Source organism: Sapajus apella, unplaced genomic scaffold, assembly GCF_009761245.1.
Source record: "Sapajus apella isolate SASKATOON/1434 unplaced genomic scaffold, GSC_monkey_1.0 scaffold20, whole genome shotgun sequence".
Taxonomy (NCBI): Eukaryota; Metazoa; Chordata; class Mammalia; order Primates; family Cebidae; genus Sapajus; species Sapajus apella.
The window spans coordinates 9,037,671-9,062,755 of NW_022436960.1; the positions used below are offsets into that span (position 1 = coordinate 9,037,671).

The 25,085-nt window shown below is 43.7% G+C and overlaps 1 protein-coding gene across 1 annotated transcript; it reads left to right on the forward strand.

The window, feature by feature from the left end:
• Positions 1-6,494: 6,494 nt before the first annotated feature.
• SERPINA6 (serpin family A member 6) lies at positions 6,495-23,621 on the forward strand. Its single transcript, XM_032287532.1, has 5 exons — positions 6,495-6,617; positions 13,696-14,330; positions 18,094-18,364; positions 21,648-21,795; positions 23,258-23,621. The coding sequence occupies exons 2-5, from the start codon at positions 13,715-13,717 to the stop codon at positions 23,441-23,443; spliced, it is 1,221 nt and encodes a 406-aa protein (XP_032143423.1). The 5' UTR covers positions 6,495-6,617; positions 13,696-13,714; the 3' UTR covers positions 23,444-23,621.
• Positions 23,622-25,085: the final 1,464 nt, after the last annotated feature.

Sequence of the window (25,085 nt, forward strand, 5' to 3'; positions counted from 1 at the left end):
AGCCAGGTCTAGCTCCAAAGTTCATGATTTGGGAGAAGACTCATGTACTCTTGCCGCCCCCACATTGGCCACTAGTACTGGGTGGCATCCTTCTTTGCCAACAGAGCTCATGATTCATCAGGTAAACAGCCAGATGGGATTTGGAAAGTCCAGCAACGACTCGTTCTAGAGATTCTGGTCACTGTAGTCTCTGGCTTCACATGGCCTGTCTGTCCCTTGCCACGCAAGACCTGGGCCCTGACCTCCTAGAGGCAAGATCCTAGAGAGCAATGGGGAAGTTCAGATACCCTGAGTAACCCTCCTGGCCCAGCTTCTGTGCTTAGCAGAATTGGGCAAGTGGAGCCCAGCACAGCACAGCTGTAATTTCAGGGATCGCCATTTATGGATGGTGTGATTTCAGAGGAGTGGCCATACCTGGATGATCTGATTTCACAGAGGTGGCCATCCACAGGCGGTGTGATTTCACAGGGATGGTTGTTCATGGATGGTGTGATTTCAGAGGGGTAACTGTTCACTGATGGTGTGATTTCCGAGGGGTGGCTGTTCATGATGGTGTGATATAAGAGGGATGGCTCTTCATGGAGGGCTTCAGCAAGACACTCATCCAGTATTGGGGATGACCCCCTGAGAGACCAGCAAGTCATTCTCAAGTGAGACCCAGACACAGCAGTGTTTGATCTGGGGGCCAGGGAAGGATGTCTAAATCAGGAGCAGCCCTGCCTTTAAGGGAACAACCTGGCCTCCTGGTCAGCAGGAAGCAGGTCTCACTCACCTGAAGTCCACAAGCCAGGACCTGGTGGGCACAGACCAGTGGTTCAAGGAACATGTGAGAAACAGCTCAAAGTTTTTTATAAAAAGTTTTCTTTGATTTTAAAAAATAATTTTTCTTTATTAAAGCGCTAAGAGGTTGACGATGAAAGAAAAGGTCTTAGCTGGCACTGCCCAAGCAGGATCCAGTGCTTGGTGGACACCAGTCACTGAAGAGATAAAATAACAATCTTAGCAGTGATTTTCATGCCTTAAAATGTGCTTGCAACTGTGCTAGGCTCAAGCACCACATCATCCTCACAGCAACCCCATGAAGCAGGGAATATCTATAGCTCCACCAGAGGTGAAGTTACGCCCCAGAGAGAAAGGTCGCAAGGCCACCTGCTGACAATGGCAGAGCAAGAGCCAGAGCCCAGCCTTTTTTCTTTTTTTCTTAACTCTGTATTTGGAAGTAATTTCTAACCTACAGAAAAGCTGCAAGAATAAAAATAATACAAAGAACACACATATGTAATTTCTCTCCCGGAGACATACATACAAACATATGTATGCATGCCTGTATGTACATGTATAATTTTTTTCAGAATATTTTGATAATAAATTGTATACATCATACCTCTTTAACCCTAAATACTTCAGTGTATATTTTCTATGATTTTGAGATGTTAATTCTCAGTAAACCTACCAATTTGAGGAAATTTAGCACTGATACCTTTATCTAATGTACCATCCATATTCCAACTTTGTCAATTGTCCCGATAAGGTCCTTAATACATAGCACATGTTTTCTCCTATGAAGGACCCAAGCTCTGCATTTAGTAAGTCATCAGGAACTTTCAGAAGGTCATCCATATCCTGGGAGGAGCTTCTTGCCAATGCTCTCCAAGAGTGACTACCTCTTTCTCTGAAATCACACCATTACTGATGTCATCTCTCTCTCTCTCTCTCTCTCTCTCTCTCTCTCTCTCTCTTTGAATGGAGTCTCACTCTGTCGCCAAGGCTGGAGTGCAGTGGCACTATCTCAGCTCACTGCAACCTCCACCTCCCGGATTCAAGTGATTCTCCTCCCTCAGCCTCCTGAGTAGCTGGGATTACAGGCACACACTGCCACACCCAGCTAATTTCTGTATTTTTAGTAGAGATGGGGTTTCACCATGTTGGTCAGTCTGGTCTCAAACTCCTGACCTCGTGATCTGCCCACCTTGGCCTCCCAAAGCACTGGGATTACAGGCGTGAGCCACCGCACCCAGCCGTCGTGTCTCTTGAGTATCCTCTGAGAGGTAACACATTTTGTCTTTTATGACATGACATCTTTAGAAAACACAATCCCCATCATCACCAAATGGTGTCATATATATGAAATAAGATAAATTTGACCTCTACCTCACACCATACACAAAAATCAAATTCAGATGTATAACGAACCTAAAAGTGAAAAAGAAAACAATAAAGCTTTTCAAAGAAAATGTTTCATAACATTTGGATAGGCAAAGATTTCTTAAACAGAACATAAGCAGCATTAACTGTAAAAAAATAAACGATGATTTAAACCTTATTAAAATAATGAACTATGTTCATCAAAAGATTCCATTAAGAGAGTGAAAGTTAAGTCACAAACTTATATTGCAATATATTGATCTGGCAAAGGATAGTTAAACTTACCAACTGATAAGAAAATGACAATATGACAAAAACAGGCACTTCTGTTCAATCTAACTTAGTTACTTCTCAACAGATTATATCCAAATGGCAAAAAAAATTAAAAGGTAATCAGTTTCATTAATCATCAGGGAAATGAGGTATAAAACTATTATGTGGAACCACTACACACCCACCAGAATGGATAAAATGAAAAAGATGGACAACGCCAAGGATTTGTAAAGATCTGGAGCAATTGTGCCTCGCATACACCATTGTTTGAAAGTATAAATTGATCCAATCACTTTGGAAAATTGTTTGACAGTCTCTACTAAAGCCAAATATATGACCCAGCAATTTCTTGAGCATGGAATGTTTTTCCATCTGTTTGTGTTCTCTCTTATTTCCTTGAGCAGTGGTTTGTAATTCTCCTGGAAGAGGTCTTTCACATCCTTTGTTAGTTGTATTCCTAGGTACTTTATTCTCTTTGTAGCAATTTTGAATGGGAGTTCTTTCTGTTCATTGTTAGGAAGAATCAATATTGTGAAAATGGCCACACTGCCCAAAGTAATTTCTAGGTTTAACACTACCCCCATCAAGCTATCTTGACCTTCTTCACAGAACTGGAAAAAAAACCACTTTAAACTTAATTTGGAACCAAAAGAGAGCCCACATAGCCAAGACAATTCTAAGCAAAAAGAACAAAGATGGAGGCATCATGCTACCTGACTTCAAACTATACTACAAGGCTACAGTAATCAAAACAGCATAGTACTGGTACCAAAACAGAGATATAGACCAATGGAACAGAACAGAGGCCTCAGAGGTAATGCCACACATCTACAACCATCTGATCTTTGACAAACCTGATAAAAACAAGCAATGGGGAAAGGTTTTCCTGTTTAATAAATGGTGTTGAGAAAATTGGCTAGCCATGTGCAGAAAGCAGAAACTGAACCCATAGGCAAGCACTTCATGACTAAAACACCAAAAGCAATGGCAACAAAAGCAAAACTAGAAAAATGGGATCTAATTAAACTTAAGAGTTTCTGCACAGCAAAAGAAACAATCATCAGAGTGAACTAGCAACCAACAGAATGGGAAAAAAAATTTATAATCTACCCATCTGACAAAGGGCTAATAACCAGAATCTACCAAGAACTAAAACAGATTTACAAGAAAAAAAAAAAAAACCTGTTCAAAAGTGGGCAAAACATATGTACAAACACTTTTCAAAAGAAGACATTTGTGAGGCCAAGAAACTTACGAAAAATGCTCATCACTGATCATTAGAGAAATGCAAATCAAAACCACGTTGAGATACCATCTCACACAAGTTAGAATGGCAATCATTAAAAAATCTGGAGACAACAGATGCCGGAGAGGATGTGGAGAAACAGGAACACTTTTACACTGTTGGTGGGAGTGTAAATTAGTTCAACCACTGTGGAAGACAGTGTGGTGATTCCTCAACCATCTAGAAATAGAAATTCCATTTGACCCAGCAATCCCATTACTGGGTATATACTCAAAGGATTGTAACTCATTCTATTATAAAGACAGATGCACATGTATGTTCATTGCAGCACTGTTTACAATAGCAAAGACCTGGAACCAGCGCAAATGCCCATCAATGATAATCTGGACAAAGAAAATGTGGCACATATACACCATGGAATACTATACAGCCAGAAAAAAAGGATGAGTTCATGTCCTTTGTAGAGACATGGATGAATCTGGAAACCATCATTCTCAGCAAACTGACACAAGAAAACAAACACCGCAAGAACAAGAAAGAAAACCAAACAAAAACAAGAACAGAAAACCAAACACTGCATGGTCTCACTCATAGGCAGGCGTTGAACAATGAGAACACATGCGCACAGGGAGGGCAATGTCACACACTGGGCTCTGTTGGGGGCTGGGGAGGCTAGGGGAAGGACAGCAGGCGGCGGGGAGGTTGAGGAGGGATAACATTAGGAGAAATGCCTGATGTAGGTGACGGGGGTATGGAGACAGCAAACCATCATGGCATGTGTGCACCTATGCAACAATCCTGCAAGATCTGCACATGTACCCCAGAACTTAAAACACAATTAAAAAAAAGAATCAACATAGATATGAAGATTTAAATAAAATAATAAGTTCAAGTTATTACATATAAATATATATGAATGTGTATATATACATATCAAATAGATTCATTATTTTTTAAGAAAACATGAAACATTTATTAAAATAGGCCTTATATGGTTATTAAAAACCTCAAAACATTCCAAATGTTCAATATCATAATAGGCAATATTCTTTGACCATAGTGAAATAAAACTGGAAGTTAATAACAAAAGAATAACCTAAAATTCTAAATAAACTCAGTGACATATTACTAAACTACTCTTGGGTTTCAAATGAAACCATAAAGGAAATTTTAAAATACTTAGAAAAAAATGACAATAAAAATAGTAATTATCAAATATTTGTGGGACATAGCTCAATCAGTATTTAGATGAAAACTTTTAACTTTAAATACATTTATGTGGAGACCGGAAATATTAAAGCATAAGAAAGCCAAGCATTTATCTCACTAAAATAGAAAAAAGTACAACAGACCAAAGCCCAGAGAATTTAAAAGGGAGATTAAAAAATAAAGATATAAACAGAAATCGATGAAATATCAATTTTTTTAAAAACCAGTAACAGAACTAAAAGGTGGATCTTTGGAAAGATTAATTAGCTAGAGAGATCTCTGTAACAGGATTTATCAAAGGAAGAAAAGGCATAAGTAAAATATAGAACAAAAAAAGAAAAAAGAATTACTGATATAAAATAATAATAAAAATAATAATGGGGCATAATAAATAACTCTCTAGTATTTAATTTGAAAATCTAGATGAAATAGATAAATTCCTAGATACAAAGTTCAAAATTGGCTTATAGAATAGGAAACTTGAAAAGACCAAAGAAATATCAACAAAACTAAGGTGTCTCCAAAACTGCAGATCCAGTGATAAGCCCTACTTTCCTCTTTTCCCCTGGAAAGAGCTTCCCTCATCCCTGCATGGAAGCAATGATGCTATCAACCCAATGGAGAGCCCAGAACTCTAGTGAGGCATTCACAATGCCCCATCCTTCTACACACTGTGATCAGTCCAAAGCGGGACAACCGTGCCTTAGACTCTTGGGGGGACTGAGTCTAAGAACACTGAGAAAAGTCAGAATTTCTCTCCTTCTGATACCAACTAACCAGTTAGAACCAAAGAACCTGGAGCTGCAGTGGCCACCTTTGTCCCCAATGCAGACAGAATAAAGTAGAAGAAGAAAGCAGAGCTAGGAAGGAATCAGAGAGAGAGACGGAGAGAGAGAGAGAGGAGTGATCTGATTTGGAACTCCCTAGATTCAGCCATGCCTGAAGTCCTTTCCACCCTTGGACCTCTCATTCATGAGATCCAATAAATATTCCTTTTTGCTTTAAAGCAATTCAAATTTGATGTCTGTCACCTGTAATCCAAGGAAAACTGATGAAAAATAAAATGTGGGGAAGAGGGAAGGTGCTAGGTTTTGGAGTTGAATGGTCTTGGATTTGAATCTCAACGGTGCTTCACTTAACTCCCATGCATCTCGGTTTCCTATCTAAAGAGGATGGATAACAAGGGTATCCACTTCACAGAGTCATTGGGAAGATTTTGTGAGATAATCCAGAGGAAGCGCTTGGCTGATATTATTCCATGTCTGCCTCTCCCACCAGGCTAAGTCCCCTGGAAGGCAGGACCTTGGGCAAGTCATCCCCAGTTGGAGCTAAACACCTGTGTGTGTGGTTTTGTTTTGTTTTTTTTTCACAAGTATATGCATCTTGGTGTCAATTAAGGGTACCTAAGACATCTCTGCCCACTGACACAGGGCACCTGCAGTGCTGCAACTCCAGCCACATTTTGATGTTTAAAATCAACTTCATAGAATTGAACGCAGAGCAAAGTTAATTTGCAGCATCATGGTGTTTACTCAGCTGTCCTGACAAAGCCTCCCATTGGTTCATGGCTGTGGGGAAAGGACTACCAAATGGTGAAGGCCACCTGCCCCTCTAACCATTAACCATCCAGGAAGCTGGAAAACAGAATTTAACAGGCAGCATCCCCCACAGGCTTACTGTACACATGCTGGGTCCAGGACAGGAGGACCGAGCCAGCAGAAACAGCCTGAGTCCACTGCAGACTGTGAGTAACACCCAAGAACCCTCTGTCCCTCCCGCGGCCCTGTCTCTGCCATCCTACAACTGGCATCATGCTGCACAAGGCCTGTGCCCACGAGGGGACCCCAGACAGGTATGGCAGTGACCAGAGCAAAACAAAGATTTCACTGCCTGTCATGGGGCAAGGCCACAGAGAAGCACAGAGCAAAGCCATGACTGCAGCTCACTTCTTGTTTGGTTTGTTGAGATGTTTTGGTTTTTTAAACGGTACATTGAACATTAGAGCAGCCAGCAGTGTTATGAGGCAACGTTGTGGAGGATTTTCCAGATCCCAGAGTCTGTGAGTCATCCACTGGGGTTCTGCTGTCCCCTGGGCTCCTGCCATGCAGGGGACTGCCACAGAGGGCTGTAGCTAAGAGCCATTCTCATCCACTGCCATGACTGATGCTCCTAAGCCCAGCCAGATGGCCACAAGAGCCACAGGGTTCGAGCCTGAGAGCTACAGTGTATCTGGTCTAGCCGGCACGCCCACTGATGAAGGATGCTGGCCGGGGCTGGGGGCTGGGGAGTGCTCAGCTGGCTCAGGTCAGAGGCATTCTTCAGAGTCACGCAGACCTTTCTCCACCACAGCTCCTCCCTCAGTGACCTGGGTCAGAGATGATGCACAGAGAACAGAACTGTCTGCACTATACCACATAAGGTTTCAATACAGAAGGTCAAGAACTGTGCCTGGCTCATAGGGCATTTGTGAAAACAGAACACAGTGAGTGTTACTAAGTGAGCATCTTCAGAGATGAGGAACAAAGAGGGCGTGCTTGACATGAAATGCCTGAATAAGATTGATACTCCGCATTTTTATATATGGCCGGGTACTCTTAAGAGGTGTTTTACTCATCATTTTGCTTTCTGTAGAGACAGGCAGAATGGCACGGCACAAGCTCTGAAGTCAGACATCCAGGCTTAGAATTCCCACTCAGGGGGAGTTACTCTATCTCCCTGGATCTCAGTTTTCTCATCTATAAAATGGGCCCCAGGATGACCCATTAAGTGAGGTCACATAAACCAAGCACTGATAACAGCCAGGTCTGGTATTCACGACAACATTGTGGGGTGGGTGGAGTTTCACCCTCATCTTAAAGAATTAACACAGGAGAAGGTGAGGCATACAATTTCCACAGAGACAGCAGGAAAGGAATGGGGGCCCATCCTACCATTGGCGTCATGCTGCCTGTGCCCAAGAGGGTGACCCCAGACAGGCATGGCAGTGACCAGAGCTCAGCAAAGTTTTCACTGCCTGTCATGGGGCAAGGCCATAGAGAAGCACAGATGCAAGGCTTCCTGGAGGTGGTGACCTGGGACCTGAGTCTCAAAGCACAAGATGGAGTGAGCCAGGTGAGGCAGGGAGGCGAGGAACCTACAGACTGGAGCCACATGGGCAGGGCTGAGGCAGGTGCATCTTCGTTCCCTGCTCCCAGCCCAGAGCTGGGCTCAGCAAACGTGGGGAAAGCGAAATGACTTGCCCTGGGAAACTGCATAACTGTCTTGCAGTAAGTAACCTATCCTGCAGTGACGTGATCTGCCCTGACCTGCCCTACCCTACCCTGCCCCACAGTCGGATAAAAGGCTGGTGTGTGCTGGAAGGAACCCCGGACCCCCAGTGTTGCTGTGGCTGAGAACTCAAGGGGCCAGATTTGAGGCTGGAGGCAGAACTGCCACCAGGGTCTCGGTCACAAAGACCCCCGGGCTATGTTAGTGAGAATCAGCATCTTTTTAAATCATTTATATTTAATTATTTTCTTAAATTTTATTGTGAGAAAATATAATATCTAACATTTTAACTACGGGTGTACAGTTCAGTAGCATTAAAAGTACTTTCATATTGTTGTGCCACCATCACCACCATCTACGTCCAGAACTTGTTCATCATTCCAAACTGAAACTGTACCCACTCAGCAGGAATTCTGCAGTCTCCCCTTGCCCTAGCCCCTGGTAACCACAATTTTACTTCTGTCCCTACATACAGAATTATATATATTTCTACTCTAGGTATAGAATTATATTATATTTGTCCTTTTGTGCCTGGCTTATTTCAAGTAACATAACGTCTTCCAGATTCATCCATGTTGTAGTAGATGTCAGAATTTCATTTCTTGTTGAAGTTGAATAGTATTCAATTGTATGTTTAGACCATACTTTGTTCATTCATCCATTGATGGACATTGGGGTTGTTTTAATCTTCTGCTATGGTGAATAATGCTGCTGTGACTTTGGTCTACAAATATCTTTTCAAGTTCCTGGACTATCTTCTTGGCAGTTCTTAGTTGTATATAGTCGAAGCAAAATTTCTGGGTCAAATGATGATTCTGTTTAATTTTTAAGGAACTGCCATATTGTTTTCTACATGTTGTAAAACTTTATATTCTTACCAGCAATGCATAAGGATTCCAATTTTCCCACATTCATGCCAATGCTTAAATTTTTTTTGAAATGGAGTCTCGCTATGTTGCCTAGGCTGGTCTCAAACTCCTGGCCTCAAGCATTCCTCTCACCTCAACCTTCAGAGTAGCTGGGATTACAGGCACGCGCCACCAGGCCTGGTGTGCCAACTTACTGTTTTGCGTTTTGTTTGTCTGTTTATAGTAGCCATCCTAATGGATTTGAAGTGGTACCTCATCATGGTTTTGATGCTCCTAATGATTAGTGATGCTGAGCATCTTTTCACGTGCTTCTTGGCCATTTGTATGTTGTGTCTGAAGAAATGTCTACTCAAGTCCTTTGCCCATTTCTAACTGGGTTTATATGTTTTGTTGTTGTTGTTCTTGCATTTTAGGAGTTCTTTATATATCCTGGATATCAGATATGTGATTTGCAAATGTTTTCCCATTCTGTGAGTCGCAGTTTTACTTTACTGATAGTATCCTTTGATGAACAAAGTTTTCAATTTTGGTGAAGTACAATTTGTCTATTTTTTCTTTTGTTGCTCATGGCTTTGGTGTGATATTCAAGAAATCATTGCCAAAGCCAATATCATAAAGTTTTTCCCCCATGTTTTTTTCTAGGATTTTTATAGTTTTAACTCATGTTTTGGTTATTGATCTATTTTGAGTTAATTTTTGTATATGGTGATAGGTAACAGTCCAATTTCATTCTTTTGCATGTAAATACCCAATTTTTCAGCACCACTTGTTGGAAAGACTGTCTTTTCCTTATCCAATGATCTGGCACCTTTGTCAAAAATCATTTTACCATATATGCAAGGCTGATTTCTGGGCTCTGTATTCTATTCCATTGGCCTATACATCCAACTTTATGCCAGTACCACACTGTTTTGATTATTACAGTTTTACAGTAAATTTTGAAATCAGAAAGTGTAAGACTTGCAACTTTGTTCTTTTTCAGCATTGTTTGGCAATTCAGGGTCCCTTGAGATCTTTATATAAATTTGAGGATGATTTTTTTCTATTTCTGCAAAATATGTAATTGGAATTTTGATAGGAGTTACATTGAATCTATAGACTTTTTGGATAGTATTACTATCTTAGCAATTTCTTCCAATACATAAATGCAGGATGTCTTTCCATTTATTTATGTCCTCTTTAATTGCTTTCAGCACTGTTTTGTACTTTTCCGTGTATAAGTCTCTTACCTCCCTGCTTAATCTCTATTTTATTCTTTTTCATACTATTGTAAATGGAATTGTTTTCTTAGTTTCCTTTTCAAATTGTTTCCTTTATTAGTGTTGGGAAATGCAACTGATTTTAGTGTTTTGATTTTGTATCTTGCAACTTTGCTAAATGTGTTTATTAGTTCTAACAGGAATTTTGTAGAATTTTTATGGTTTTTTACATATAAGACCATGTTATCTGTGAACACAGATAATTTTATTTCTTCCTTTCAAATTTGGATACCTTTTTATTTCCTTGCCCAATCGCTCTGGCTAGAACTTCCAGTGCTGTATTTGGTAAAAGTAGTGAGAGCAAGCATCCTTGTTTTGTTCCTGATCTTCAGGGAAATGCTTTCAGTCTTTCACTGTTGAGTGTAATAGGTTTTTTAAAATATATAGTCTTTATTATGTTGAGGTAGTTTTCTTCTATTCCTATTTGTAGGACTTTCTACTTAGTCCAGCTAAAATCATGGTCCTTGTCGCATGGTCATGAAGGATTAGGTTCACAGACACTTTAAAGGCTGAGAAAAATTGAATTTTTTGGGTGAAAAGGAAAACAACTCAGCAAAGTGAGAGAGGGTCCCCGTGAGCAGGCCTGAGTCTCACCAATTGAATGGATCAGGGGAGAAAGGCCAAGCTCCTCCCCCTCAAACGGCACGAGCTTCCCACATCTCCACCCCATTCTCCCAGTGTGCAGGCAGATTGAATGTTCTCCAGGCACCTCTTTACACTCGACTGTCTCAATCTGTTGTGTGTTTTTATCATGAAATGGTGTGTTGAATTATGTCAAATTCAACTTTTTTCTGCACCAGTTGAGATGATCATGTGATTTTCTTTTCCTTTATTTTGTTAGTATGGTGTATTACACTGATCAATTTTTGTATGTTGAAACATATTTGCATTACAGAAATAAATCCAAATTGGGCATGGTGTATAATCCTATTATAGGCTCTTGAAATTAATTTAATCTATTATATTAGTGAGGGTTCTCCAGAGAACCATAAACTATATGTTGAAATATACATAAGAGGAGACATTATGGGAATTGGCTTATGTAATTACAGAAGCTGAGAAGTCCCACAACCTGCCATCAGCAAACTGGAGACCCAAGAAAGGCAGCCATGTAATTCAGTCCGAGTATGAAGGCCTGACAACCACAGGAGCCAATGGTTCAGATCCATCCTAGGAAAAGGGGCCCAATAAGGCTGCTGGTTTAAGTCCCGGAGTTTAAAGGTCCAAGAACCAGGAGCCCCAGTGTTCAGGGGCAGGCAAACATGGATGTCCAACTCAGGGACAGAAGACAGAATTTGCCCTTCCCCTACCTTTTTGTTTCATCCAGCCTTTAATGGATTAAAAATGCCCACCCATATTGGTAAAGGTGACTGTCTTTACTCAGTCTACTGATTTATATGCCAATTTCTTCCAGAAATACTGCCATAGCCCTCGTTTATGTAGGCATTAATTCCTTCCCTGAGGATAGAGCCCCCATGAATAGTTTTCCACATATGAATTTGTGGAGACACAAACATTCGCACTTTAGCAGCTGGTAAAATATCATTTCTGGGTGTATCTGAGACAAAATAAATTGAGGAAAAATGGACACAATTGAAGGTTGAAATGATTCCACAGCAATTTGGAGACTTCAATACCTCATTCTCAATGATGGATAGGACAACCAGATATAAAATATGTAAGAAAATAGAGAACTTGAACAACTCAGTAAAAGCTAGATGTATCAGACACATACAGAACACTCTATAACAACAGAGCACACATTCTTCTAACGTGCACATGGGACGTTCTCCAAGATAGACCCTATGTTAGGCCACAGATCAAGAGTCAATAGATTTAAAAAGACAGATTATCATACTAAGTATCTTCTCCAATCACAATGAGATGAAGTTCAAAATCAGTAACAGAAGGAAAACCGGAAATTTTACAAATTGTGGAAAAGACACACTCTTTATCAATCAGTGGATCAAAAAAGATACCACCAAGGGAATTAGAAAACAAAGACAATTGAAAATGGAAACACAACATACCAAAATGTATGGGATGAGTGAAAGCAGTGGGATGATAGAAATGTATAGCTGTAAACACATGAATATACAAGATCTCAAATGAAAAATGGCACATATTCAAATTCAGGTGTTAACTTCAGGATGTTAATGTAATCCCCATAATAACCAAAAGGGATGAGAACAGAATTATTGAAGTGTTACAGTACAAAAAATCATTTCAGTACAAAAATCAGTACAAACACTAAATACAAAAAAAAGACAATAATGTGGGAAATGAGAGACCAAAAATGTTATATCTTCTTGCTGTACTGAAAACTTGATTAATATATCACTGTCTTCTTTGTCTTTTGTCTTTTGTCACCTTTTTTTATTCAAAATCTATTTTGTCTAATATTAATCTAACCACCCCTCCCCATGGTTGCTATTTGCATGGGGTAACTTTTCCATCCTTTCACTTTCCATCCATTTGCATCTTTGGATGTAAAATGAGTCTCTTGTAGACAGCACATACTTGGATCATATTGTAGAAGGCTAATGCATAAAAACAATTTTAGTCTTTGTTTATAATTTAGGGACTAGAAAAAGAACAAACTCAACTGAAAAACAGCAGAAGGAAGGAAATAATAAAGATTAGAGCAGAGATAAATAAAATCAAGAATTGAAAAACAATAAAGAAAATAAACTAAGCCAAAATGTAATATGTATATTCATAATACATTTAGTCCCTAATATATTTGATATAACCATTTTCACTTCACATACAAAAGCTGTGCATCCTTATAGCTCTGTTCCCGCCTGCTTCCAGTTACTGATGTCACAAATTATCTCAATGCATCATGTGCCCCAAAATGTAGCTTATAATTACCCATGCATTTACCTTTATTAGAGGTCTTTTATTTCTTCATTCAGCTTAAAGTTACTCTCCAGTGTCCTTTCATTTCAATCTGAAATAAAATGCCTCTCATTTCTTGCAGGACAGGTATTGTGGAAAAAAGCTTTCTCAGCTTTTGTTTTTCTGGGAATGCTTCAATTTTTTTTGTTTTTCTTTCAGCACTTTAAACATATATGTTGGGTGGGTTTTAACCTTTCTGAGCACCTATTTCTGCCTGCCTAAAATCAGGTTAATAATACTTACTTTAGGAGTGTTTAGGTGATGGTTAGATGACCGAATACAGCCAGACCACCTAGATCAGTGTTGGGTACCTGGCAGGCACTGGAAAAATCATAACACATATCATTCATATCTTCAAATGAGGAAACTGAAGTCCAGTGCCCTCTGTGATGTGCTCCAGATCACACAGCCAGTGTGGAGAAAGGAACTGGGGCCTGAATGGGGGCTTCTGCCCGCCCCCTGTTGCACTATGCCCCATTGACTCAGAGGCTGCCACATGAGCTAACAACCTTTTCTGATTTGGCAGGGCCTGGCTATACTGGACAATGCCACTCCTCCTGTATACCTGTCTTCTCTGGCTGTCCTCCAGTGGCCTCTGGACCATCCAGGCCATGGATCCTAACGCTGTTTATATGAACACAAGTAGACATCACCGGGGTCTGGCTTCAGTCAACGCTGACTTTGCCTTCAGCCTGTATAAGCACCTAGTGGCCTTGAGTCCCAAGAAGAACATTTTCATCTCCCCTGTGAGCATCTCCATGGCATTAGCTATGCTGTCCCTGGGCACCTGTGGCCACACACGGGCCCAACTTCTCCAGGGACTGGGGTTCAACCTCACTGAGAAGTCTGAGGCTGAGATCCATCAGGGTTTCCAGCACCTCCACCAACTCCTTGCAGAGTCAGACACCAGCTTAGAAATGACCTTGGGCAATGCCTTGTTTCTTGATGGCAGCCTGAAGTTGCTGGAGTCATTCTCAGCAGACATCAAGCACTACTATGAGTCAGAGGTCTTGACTTTGAATTTCCAGGACTGGGCTACAATAGCCAGCAGACAGATCAACAGCTATGTCAAGAGTAAGACACAGGGGAAAATTAATGACTTGTTCTCAGGGCTGGATAGCCCAACCGTCCTCATCCTGATCAACTATATCTTCTTCAAAGGTATTCCCTCCCATCCCAGTCTGAAAGCCCATCTGCTCTGGCCAGGAATAATAACAGCCATTAAAATCCAGGGCACACTCTTGGGCAAAGTCTTTGATTCTATAAAGCACATACACATCTGGGAACTTCCATCTTCACCACAAACCTGTTGGGTAGGCGGAATTATATTATTTTACAAAAGATCAAAATGACACCCAGAAGGGTTGAGCAATGTGCCCACATTCTGGTAGGTTGGTTTGAGGCTCATACCTGTAACCACAAACAGTCTGGCTGCTTTGTGCTCCACAAATGCTGACTGTCAAGCACTGGGCCAGGGGCTGGAAAAATGGTCTAGAACCAGACAGAACCCCACCCACCCCCTCAGGAACTCCCAGATGCCCCCAAAACTGTCCTGCACACACTGCTCTGACCAGGTCCTGCTTCAGTTTTTCAACCTTCCTGTTCACAAAAATCTGGAAGCTCTAGGGGAAAATGCACTTCCAGGCCTTTTCCAGCTTCTAGAAGCCACCTGGCTTGTGGGTCCCTCTTATTTTCAAAGCCAGTAATTGCATCATTCCCACCTCTGAATCCGTCATCACATCTCTCTCTGTGATTCTGGCTTTCCTGCCTTCCTCTTTGACTTACAAGAAGCCTCAGAGTTACAGTGGACAATGGCCCATCTGGATGATCCAGGATAACCTGCCCATCTCAAGGCCAGCCAATCACCAACTGTGATTCCCTCTACAACTTTAATTCCCCTTGGACATGTAAGCTAACATATTCACAAGTTCTGGGGATTAGAATGTGAACATTTTGGAAGGCTATTATTCTGCCTGCCACAAAGCCCAGGCCTCTTCTGCCTCATGAGCCCTCTTGCAACTTATCTGACTGCCTTCCCTCACTTCAAATCTTAGCTCAAAAGTCATCTCCTCTGTGAAGCCTCCCCAGATTCACCCAGGAACACCTTTGTCCTCATATGCATGCTTTACAGTTTTCCCATGCCTCGTTTTGGCAATCATCTTGCCATCACATGTTGTTTAGCACCCAAGTGGTTGAGTTTCAGTTAAGCAATCATATTTAAAGGAATGCAGGTAAAACAGTCAAAATAAGGAAACTATGCCAGTATCACTATTGAACATGTGTCTCTCGACATCATCAGATCAGCAGAGGTGTGATCCCCAGCCAGGACTCCTCATGCCCTTTCCCCTCCTCCCCAGCTCTCTCCCATGGCTTCCCATCAGACTGCGCCCACCTCCCCTCCCGTCCCACACCTCCTTACTGACTGGACTGACTTAGCCTCTCTGCAAGTCCTTCTTCTCCATGTGCCTCTGGGTCTTTCCTGCTGTCCAACACAAGGCTGGAACTCCCGGGAGAGGCTGCCCTTCTCACAGGATGGGGAGGCTGAGAGGCTGACCAGACAAAGGCAGCCTTCTTTACACCTGACTATGGGAGGGCCAAGGAGGCTGGGAACATTTGTCCAAAACCTCTTCTGTGTGCTCCCACAAATTCCACAGACCATCTCCCCCACGAGACTGTGCCCTCCTGTGCAGGGCATCTCTGTCTCTTTGGGAGATCCAGTGCCTTTGCGAAGTGCTTGGTGCATGGAGGGAGTTCCACGGTAGTTGCACAGAGGTTCAGGCAAAACAACCTGGGGAAAAGGCACGGTAAACCCAGGTGCAGGGAGGGCTCTCCTGGGCCTGAGAGAGGCCTGAGCACATGTGGGCATCTGGTGGAACAGGTGTTAGCCTGGCTTCATTCTGTACGAGGTTTCCGTGTCCTCAGGACCACAGAGGGGCTAAGTGGATAGGAGATCGCAGCTTTAAGTTGCAAAATCAGAGAAACTTTGAACACTTTAATGCAGAACCAGACATTGATGGGGGTAAAATGACTCATTGTACACAAATTTTCTATGATACAGCAAAACAAATCCACAAGTTTTTTGGTTAAAACCACTTGGAAAATACTCTGAAGTATTTCTAGCAAGCCAGGATAATAAATAGAAATCAAGAGTCGTGTAGCTATTATCACTAAATGTAGGACACGTAAAATGGCCCTGATGTGTCATTTATTTATTGGACTATCTCGGCAGTTCTTTTTAAAGAACATTAAAAATATTGTTCAAAGATTTTCCAGAGGAGCCATCCTTGCTCGCTCCAATTTTCCCCCATAAATTCTTTCTCTACCACCAATTCTCCTAGGACGTTTTGAGAATAAATCCCTTAAAGTAGAGGCTGACCCCCATTTTGTATTTTGTTTTGTGTCAAACTGTATACATTATGCTTGCTTCTAGAAAAGAAATACTTCATAAAAAGCAAACAGGAAAATGTTAAGGATTCATCCATTCATTCACTCATTCATTCACTGCTGACTCACATCCTCAGCCGACCTTGCCTGAGTGGTCAGACTTGTGAATTTGTTTTGCTGTATCATAGAAAACCTAACAATGAAAAATAGTTTACCCACTTTTTTTTTTTTCAGTTTTAAGTTATCCACAAAATACAACCTCTAGTTCTGAGGATTTTGGACTTCCTTTGGAGGATGATTTGAGAACCCTCAAGTGATCTCATTTGAGACAGATGGGGACGGTGAGTTTTCCACCATTGGTCAGTATCTGCAGACACCAAGGTTAGCGAGGTCATTCCCAATGGGCCAGCAGAGCTCTGGGGTCTCTAGACTCCACAGCCATGGCTGATTTCCCTACGTCATCAGCCTCCCCCTGTTGTCTCCATCAGTAGCTATTACAAGAGGTTTGTGGTTGGCTCAGAACCAAGAATTTTGGCCAAGAAATCCACAGATCCCACAGGCAGTAGGATGGAGAAGATGCTACCTGCAGTGATGTTCTGGCCACCTTTAGGGAGCCTCGGCTGGGAAATAGTTGCCTCACAAGGGCTTGAGGACTTGTGGTCAATGGCAGCCAAGACACCCAGGACCTGCTAGACTCAGGGGCCTCAGTCATCAGTTTAAGACTAGGGAGCCTTCAAAGAGGCCCTGTGACACCCAGCCCAGGTAAGTTTCCTGCAGGTGGACTCGGTTGTCTGGAATAAGTTCAGAAGGACAGAAGAGGTCCCACAGGTGGCAGACAATCAGGCAGGCTTTAGCTCAGTCTGAGAAGCAATTTTCTTCCCGTCAGAGCTGACCAGGACTGCCAAGCCCCATCTGTGAAGGTAGTGAGTTCCCCATCTCAAGGCAACAAACAAGCTGGATGGTGGCACCCTGGAACATGGTAGAGGGGACCTGAGGGCCTGCTGGGAGTGGGAGTCTGTGATCCTAAAGGAGTCTTTTTACCCTGCCTCTGCATTTAGACAGTGTGGTCTAGAAGGAAGGACCACTCAAAGGGTCAGGAGCCTCGGCTGGGCCGGCCAGGCTGGCAGGGGTGGAGATGGCCCCCTCATTGCCCACCAGGGACTGTAAGTTTGAGGCCTGAGACCCAGCCCCACTTCCAGAGCCCTCAGAGCCGGAACTCGCTCTAGGCAGGGGGAGCCAAGGTACAGTCTAGGTTAAGTGAATCTTACATCAAATCCAAGGACAAGCACCCACTTGGTCTCTCCCCACTTCCTTGTTTAGAAGCCAATCTCAGAAACAGAGTTCACCCTCAACCCACTCCAATAAGTGGAGGATAGAACAGGCTTTACATTTCTTATCTTACCGAAAAACCCTTGAGACTCAAGTGGGGACATTCCAGGCACGCAGAAGGCCACTGTGTCACTTGGATAGCAAGCCCGTGAGGTCACCTAAAACTGTGTTTTCCTCTCTGCCCCACAGACCTGTCTCCTCCTCTTCCTAGGCACATGGAAACAGCCCTTTGACCTGGCAAGCACCAGGGAGGAGAACTTCTATGTGGACGAGACAACTGTGCTGAAGGTGCCCATGATGTTCCAGTCGGGCACCATCAGTTACCTTCATGACTCGGAGCTCCCCTGCCAGCTGGTGCAGCTGAACTACACGGGCAATGGGACTGTCTTCTTCATCCTTCCGGAAAAGGGGAAGATGAACACAGTCATCACTGCGCTGAGCCGGGACACAATTGACAGGTGGTCTGCAGGCCTGACCAGCAGGTAAGCCCTCCAGCCATCATGTTGATTTCTGCAATGCATGTGTCCCCAGAAAGTGGGGCAGGTGAAAAGGGGTGCATCTTTTCTTCCCTGGACTCACCCTCCAGGGCTCATTGTTTTCCTGTCTGCTGGACCCCCAAAGGCCATAAGGTTCTCTGATCTAGAGTTCACACTTATTTATTGATTTGTCCATCAACATTGAAATACTTCACCAAATGAGGTCCCCTTTCCCTGTGAGGTTCATACACAACATCTGTGTTGTCATATTTTGCAGCATTTTCTTAAAGTAAGTTCACTAACCACCCAGCTACCCACTTATCCATTTTGTTAACTTGCTTACCTGAAACCATGCCCTGCTGAAGATTCCTGGGAGACCCCATAGAAATATAGTGAAAATGACCTCTGTATTCATCATGGAGCCAATGCAAAAACCTATCAATGGTTCTTAGGTTACTCAGGGCATCTAACTCTTCAATCATTCAGTCAATCAGTAAACAACTAAAAAAGCAAGGCTAAAAGTAGGCAATAAGCAAGTAAGTAGAAAGAAAGCAAGGGCTGCATATCCTGAAGAGCCAGTAGTCAGGAGGAGAAGCTGCCAATGAATCCTCTCTATCTCTGACCTCGGGCCCAAGCAAGAGGTAGTGCAGGGTTGACACTCAGGCAAGGGCAGCTGAGGATGTAAGTCAACAATGAATGAATGAGTGAATGAATGGATGGATGAATGAGCTAGAGAACGAATGGATGAATAAGTGAGTGAGTGAGTACACAGAATGGTGAGTGAGTGAATGGATGGGTGAATGAGTGAATGGAGAATGAGTAAATGAATGGATGAATGAATAAGTAAATGAATGAGTGAGTGGATGGATGGATGGATGGATGAATCCCCTATAAGCACAAAGCTTTTCCCCCAAAGCACCCCTGAGCCGGAGAGCAATTGAAATTATTATCATGCGTGTGCCCAGCCCTGCTCCTCACCTTGGAGGAGGAAAGAGGTGTTCTTTAGAACATGGTCCTCACTCTCACGGAGATTCAAGTTCTGTCTGTGCAGGAGAGTCAGAAAATGTCAACCAACATGGAACCTGGTGGAGAGGGGATGCTGAGGAGGGAGCGGGCATGGAGATCTGGAGTAGCTCAGGACAGCAGTGGATCAGGCAGCATTTCATTCTCTCATTCATTCATTCAGTGCACATAAATGGAAGTGCCTGCTACGTACCACGCACTGGCTAAGCACACAGAACACAATGGTGAATAGGACAAAAGAGAGCCCTTAAAGACATGCACTCTAGAGCAGAAAACAGATTCTGGTGGAATTAACAGTGGTACAATGATGTGAGTTCTGAGAGAGACAGAGAGAGAAGTGTAACATGCCGCTGGCTGGGAGGTGGGAATGCCTGGCCCTGCCCGGGGAAGGGGGAAGGGCTGCAGAGCAGGTTGTCTTCCCTTGAAACTGCCTTGAGGCTGAGTGGAAGTTCAGCCACTAGGAAGTGGCATTGAGACCTGGCATGAAGCGGGGCATGGCACCAACCAAGGCAGGGGACAATGCTCAGAGTGCCAATAATACAGGGTCAGCAGTAATGAAGGGGACAAATTTGGCTTGGAGACAAATTTTCTACTGCAGAATTCTTAGACCACAAAATTTGACAAAGTTTTAGGGAAGTCATGTGGTCAGCTCTGTGCTTCTGAGTAATCCCTATAGCTATTTGGAGGACATAGTGCTTAAACCATCCATACCTACTCTTGAGTGTGTGTGTATTTGTAGTATGCGTGGGTGTAAACCTGTGTCTGGGTGATGCTAAGGATCCATTTGCCATCTCTTCCTCCTTTCTACCCACCAAAGAAAACCTGTAATTTAGGTGTAATTCCACAAGGGGTGATAACGCACCATGATGCAAACACTGCATTCCAGATCAAACTCCACTGAAAATTATGGGAAGGACTATCTATCTTTCTTTACACCAAAAATAATCTCTTCATGAAAATACTTCAGTGTGAGCAACATTAATCAATAATACATAGTTTAAAGCCCTGTTGCCTCGCTCTCTGATAGCTGTCAACAACACAGCAGGTGGCAGGTAGCAAAACCAGTCCTGGCCTTTCAGTTCCGTTGCCTTCCAGTTCTGTGACTTTGAGGGAATTCCTCAGCCTCTCTTAGTGTTGGTTTCTCAACCTGGAAATTGAAGATGTTGATTCCGACTTCATAGGGTGTGTGTGTGCGTGTGTGTGTGTGTGTGTGTGTGTGTGTGTGTGTGTGAGTGTGCGAGAGAGAGAGAAAGAAAGAAAGAGAAAGAGAGAGAGAGGAGACAAAAAAGTAAAGAACACAGACCAGGTGTTTGGGATAAGTTAGTCTCCATTCCCTCCTTTCTGTTACTATTTCCGCACCTGGAGAAGGTACACACCACTCACCTCTGGTTCTTCTTCCTTTAGAAAAGGATGGCTTCCACTTCATACAGGATGGTTGCTGCTCTCCAGGCCTCACCCAGGGCTGCTTTTGCTCAGTGAGGACAGGGTCTCGTGCCTTCCCTCTCACCTGCCCAGAGAGCCTGTGCGAGTTCCCTGACACCCCTCAGTTTCAGTGTTTCAGGCATCTGCTCTCCCACTGGGGAGAAGGCAAGGAAGAATTTAAAAATAACACTAATGCCTTGACATGTTAAAAAGTGCACATGCTTGTGCTGCCCCTAGTGTGACCCCACTTACCTTTCTAGAAACCCCACCTGCTTCACCTGGTAGAAACTGCCAGCTGAATCATCAGATTCTTGCAGAATCACAGAGCTTTAGCACCCACAGGCCCTGGGAGAGCCTGTGTTCAACCACCTTTGTGTGTGGGTGAGGACATTAGAAAAGAGAGGGGCTGGACTTGGCTAAGACCACACAGCGTTAGTGGCACGGCTGGAGCCAGGGACCACTGCTTCCAGCTGCGTGCTCCCTCCAGTCCTGTGCTTCTAGCAGGGGTTCTCCTGGGACCAAAAAGGCTTCTTTGTGGATCAATGTCTTAAACACTCCATGATCCAGTTGCATCCCGGTGGAATCAGCTCAAAGGAATTGCAGAGAAGAAAAGAACATACAATTCAGAGGCCCAGTGGGGAAGCTGCCTGTGTCATGGAGGCAGAGACAAATCCTGCCTCCTGTTCTGTCACTTCTCCTACCCCAAAGAGCAAGTCAGGCTGGGAGGCAGGAGCTGGAGGGAGCACATGAGGAAATAAGACTCTGGCCAAGAGAAGAGGAGCTGCTCTCCCCTCTGCCAGGCCCAGCCGTGGAATGTCTAACTTTGTCTGCTTACCCCGAGCAGCCAGGTGGACCTGTACATTCCGAAGGTCACCATCTCTGAAGCCTATGACTTTGGAAGTGTGCTGGAGGAAATGGGCATTGCAGACTTGTTCACCAACCACGCAAATTTCTCACGCATCACCCAGGATGCCCAGCTGAAGTTATCAAAGGTAAATGTCTTGGGATCCCCCCATTTTTCCCTCCAAAATTTACAATATAAATATAATACTAGGAAGTGGCACTGAGCTCATTCATGAGTGAGCCACTAGGTCCCTGGCTGAGGACCCCAGATCAAGTCCAAGCCCCTCATCTCACCATGAGGTAAATGGAGGTTCAGCAAGAAAACGCAACACCCCTGAGATCATATAGGAAGCTAGCGACAAAGGAGGGCCATAGCCCAGGCACCTACCCATCCCGCCAGACCACACAGAGGGGGCACTGTGGAACCGAGTGGTCATGGCAGAACTGTGACTGGCCCCTGAAAAAAGAAACAAGTGGTAAATGTCTAACTAGGATCACATTGAGCCTTCTACCCAATTACATCCATTCAATTACATAAATCCTTCGGCTCTATGTGTTGTTACTCATGCATTTGGAAAATTTTTACTGAACACCTACTATGTGCCCCAAACTGTGTAGCCTCTGGGTGTGCCCCCATTACTCAGATATGTGGCTCCTGACCTCAAGACACAAGGACTTTGCAGCCACCGTGGTACCTGGCATGCAATATGTGCTCAGTAAAATGCATGCTGCATGAGTGGATTGAGTCAAAAGAGCTGCCCCTTAAAAGGCGGGTATTATTCCAATTTCTCAGAGGAGGAATCTCCTTTTCAGGGAGGGTATACAGCTTGCCCACAGTCACAGAGCTAGTAAATTACAATTTGATGTTTGATCTCAGGCCTTTTGACTCAAAACTTCATTATGTCGTATGTTCAAAACACACTGCCGGGGTTCCAACCCCAGCTCAGCTTCTTCCTAGCCATGGGTGCCCACTCGCAGAACCACTAGAGCCTCAGTGTGCTTGCTGGAGAGAGTTGCTGGGAGTTCCACCCCTTAGGGTGTAGGGAGCTCACCAATATCACCTGTTACTTAATTAGCCAGGTTATGAGCCACCAAAGTCTTTTGATACAAGCTAGGCAGACATTTTACCGATTTCAGAACTCCTAATTTTGATCACAACAAGGACATATCAACAGTCAAAGATTTACATTTTTAGATTCTGCTTCAGCTTTCCCAAACAGAATAGGCATAGGCACTTTGCAAAACTGGAACCCTAGTATTTACCCAGCTGAGTGGAAACGGAGCAAGATCTCCCTCCACTACCCCAGGATGGTAAGAAGCACCCAACATGGACAGTGAAGCCCAGTTCAACCCCTGAGACCTCTAATCTCCATGTGACGGGCCCAACCTGCCTTTTTACAGGAGTGTAGGTACAGCCCAGGTTCTGGAGGTGGACAGACTTGGGCTGTGTCATTCTGGGGCTGCCACTTGGAGAAGGACCCAGCAAGTGACCTTCTCTGAGCCTAGCTTCGCCTTCCTAAAGCCAAGAACATTAGGAGTCCCAGCAATGAGGCAGGAAAGTGAGAACACATAGCAAGTGCTCACCACCCATCTTCATTCTGTACCTACCAGGTGTTCCATAAGGCTGTGCTGCAACTCAGTGAGGAGGGTGTGAACACAACTGGCCCCACTGGGATCACCCTAAACCCGATGTCCAAGCCTATCATCATGCGTTTCAACCAGCCCTTCCTCATCATGATCTTCGACCACTTCACCTGGAGCAGCCTTTTCCTGGGCAGAGGTGTGAACCCAGCGTAAGAGACTGCCCACCCAGAGCCACAGCACTATCTGACTTTGGGCACCAGGGACCCTACGGAAATGTTTTGGAGAGCAGAAAGTAAGTTTCCTCCAATCTCCTTGAAGTTCTCCTCCTTCCAACCAGACTTGTATCTATCTACCTTTACGCATCTTGTAATAAATATCATTGCAACTCTGATGAACAGTGTGGTTGAAGGGAAGGGCAGGGGGATTCTGGAGGTTACCGTGATAAAGTAGTGTTTGCAAATCCCCAGGCCTGGCATCTTCATCCGTGTGGGCTGCCACAGACTGGGTGGCTTGTGAACAACAGAAATGTATTTCTCACAGTTCTGGAGGCTGGAAGGCTGAGATCAGAAGCCAGGCTGGTCAGGTTTTGGGGAAGGTCGTTTCCTGGTTCAGAGGTCGCATCTTCTGGCTGTGTCCTCACATGGCAGAAAGAGCAGAGAAAGCTTTCTGGGGCCTCTTTTATAAAGGTCCTAATCCCACTCATGAGAGCTTTACACATGACCTAATCACATCCCAGAAGCCCCAACTCTAATACCATCACCTTCGGGGTTTGGTTTTAATGTATCAATTTGGGAAGACACAAACATTCAGGCCATAACATCTGGTACTGCCACAGGAGGATCAACTTTTCTGGCCAACAAACCCTCCCCCTTCCCTCATAAAATAAAAATCTCAGCTGGATTAAATCTAAAGTTTACATGAGCAATGAATGAGTCACAATTTGGGCAGCCTCCTGAGCTGTGAGACTCCAGTGTAGCTACATGGTAGAAGAAGATTTATGGACAGTAAAAGGAAAGTGATGTACAGAAAACAGCAGTGAGGAACAGAAACAGATGGATTGGTTACAGGTTGGTGTTTGTCAGCCAAACTCAGTGACTGGCACAAGTGTAGGCTATGATCTGTTCATCGTTCCACTTGTTATAGTTCATGATGTACAGAAAAACCTTTAAGCTGAATTTAAAATATGTAAGGAGGCAGCATTAGGGTAAACTTGATTTAATATCCCTGACAAGTGCAGATGAATGTAGCGTCTTTGATTTGTTATGGGTCTTAAGGTTCAGGGCAGTGCAGGGAGTTATGTGGGAAAGAGACAGAATCCCAGACAGGCCCAGGAGAAGTAAGAGACTGAGGTCTGTATTGTTCATTTTAAGGTTTTCTGGGGAAGGGGGGTTTGGATATTTCTGGGCTCCCACCAGAGCGGCTGACACTGGAAGCCTGTTGTACGTGAACAGTGGAGTCTTACTTCAGAAAGATAGGAAGAGACTTAGCAAATATGTGTGATATGGTTTGGCTCTGTGTCCCCACCCAAATCTCGTCTCAAATTGTAATCCTCACATGTCGAGAGAGTAACCTGTAATCCCCACCTGTCGAGGGAGGGAGGTGATTGGATCATGGGGGTGGTTTCCCTATCCTGTTCTCATGATAGTGAGTGAGTTCTCACGAGATCTGATGATTTTATAAGTGTCATTTCCTCCTATACACACTAACTCTCTGGACTGCTGCCATGTAAGATGTGCCTGCTTCTTCTTTCACCATGATTGTAAGTTTCCTGAGGTGTCCCCAGGCCATGCAGAACCATGAGTCAATTAAACCTCCTTTGTTTATAAATTACTCAGTCTTTGGGAGCATCTTTATG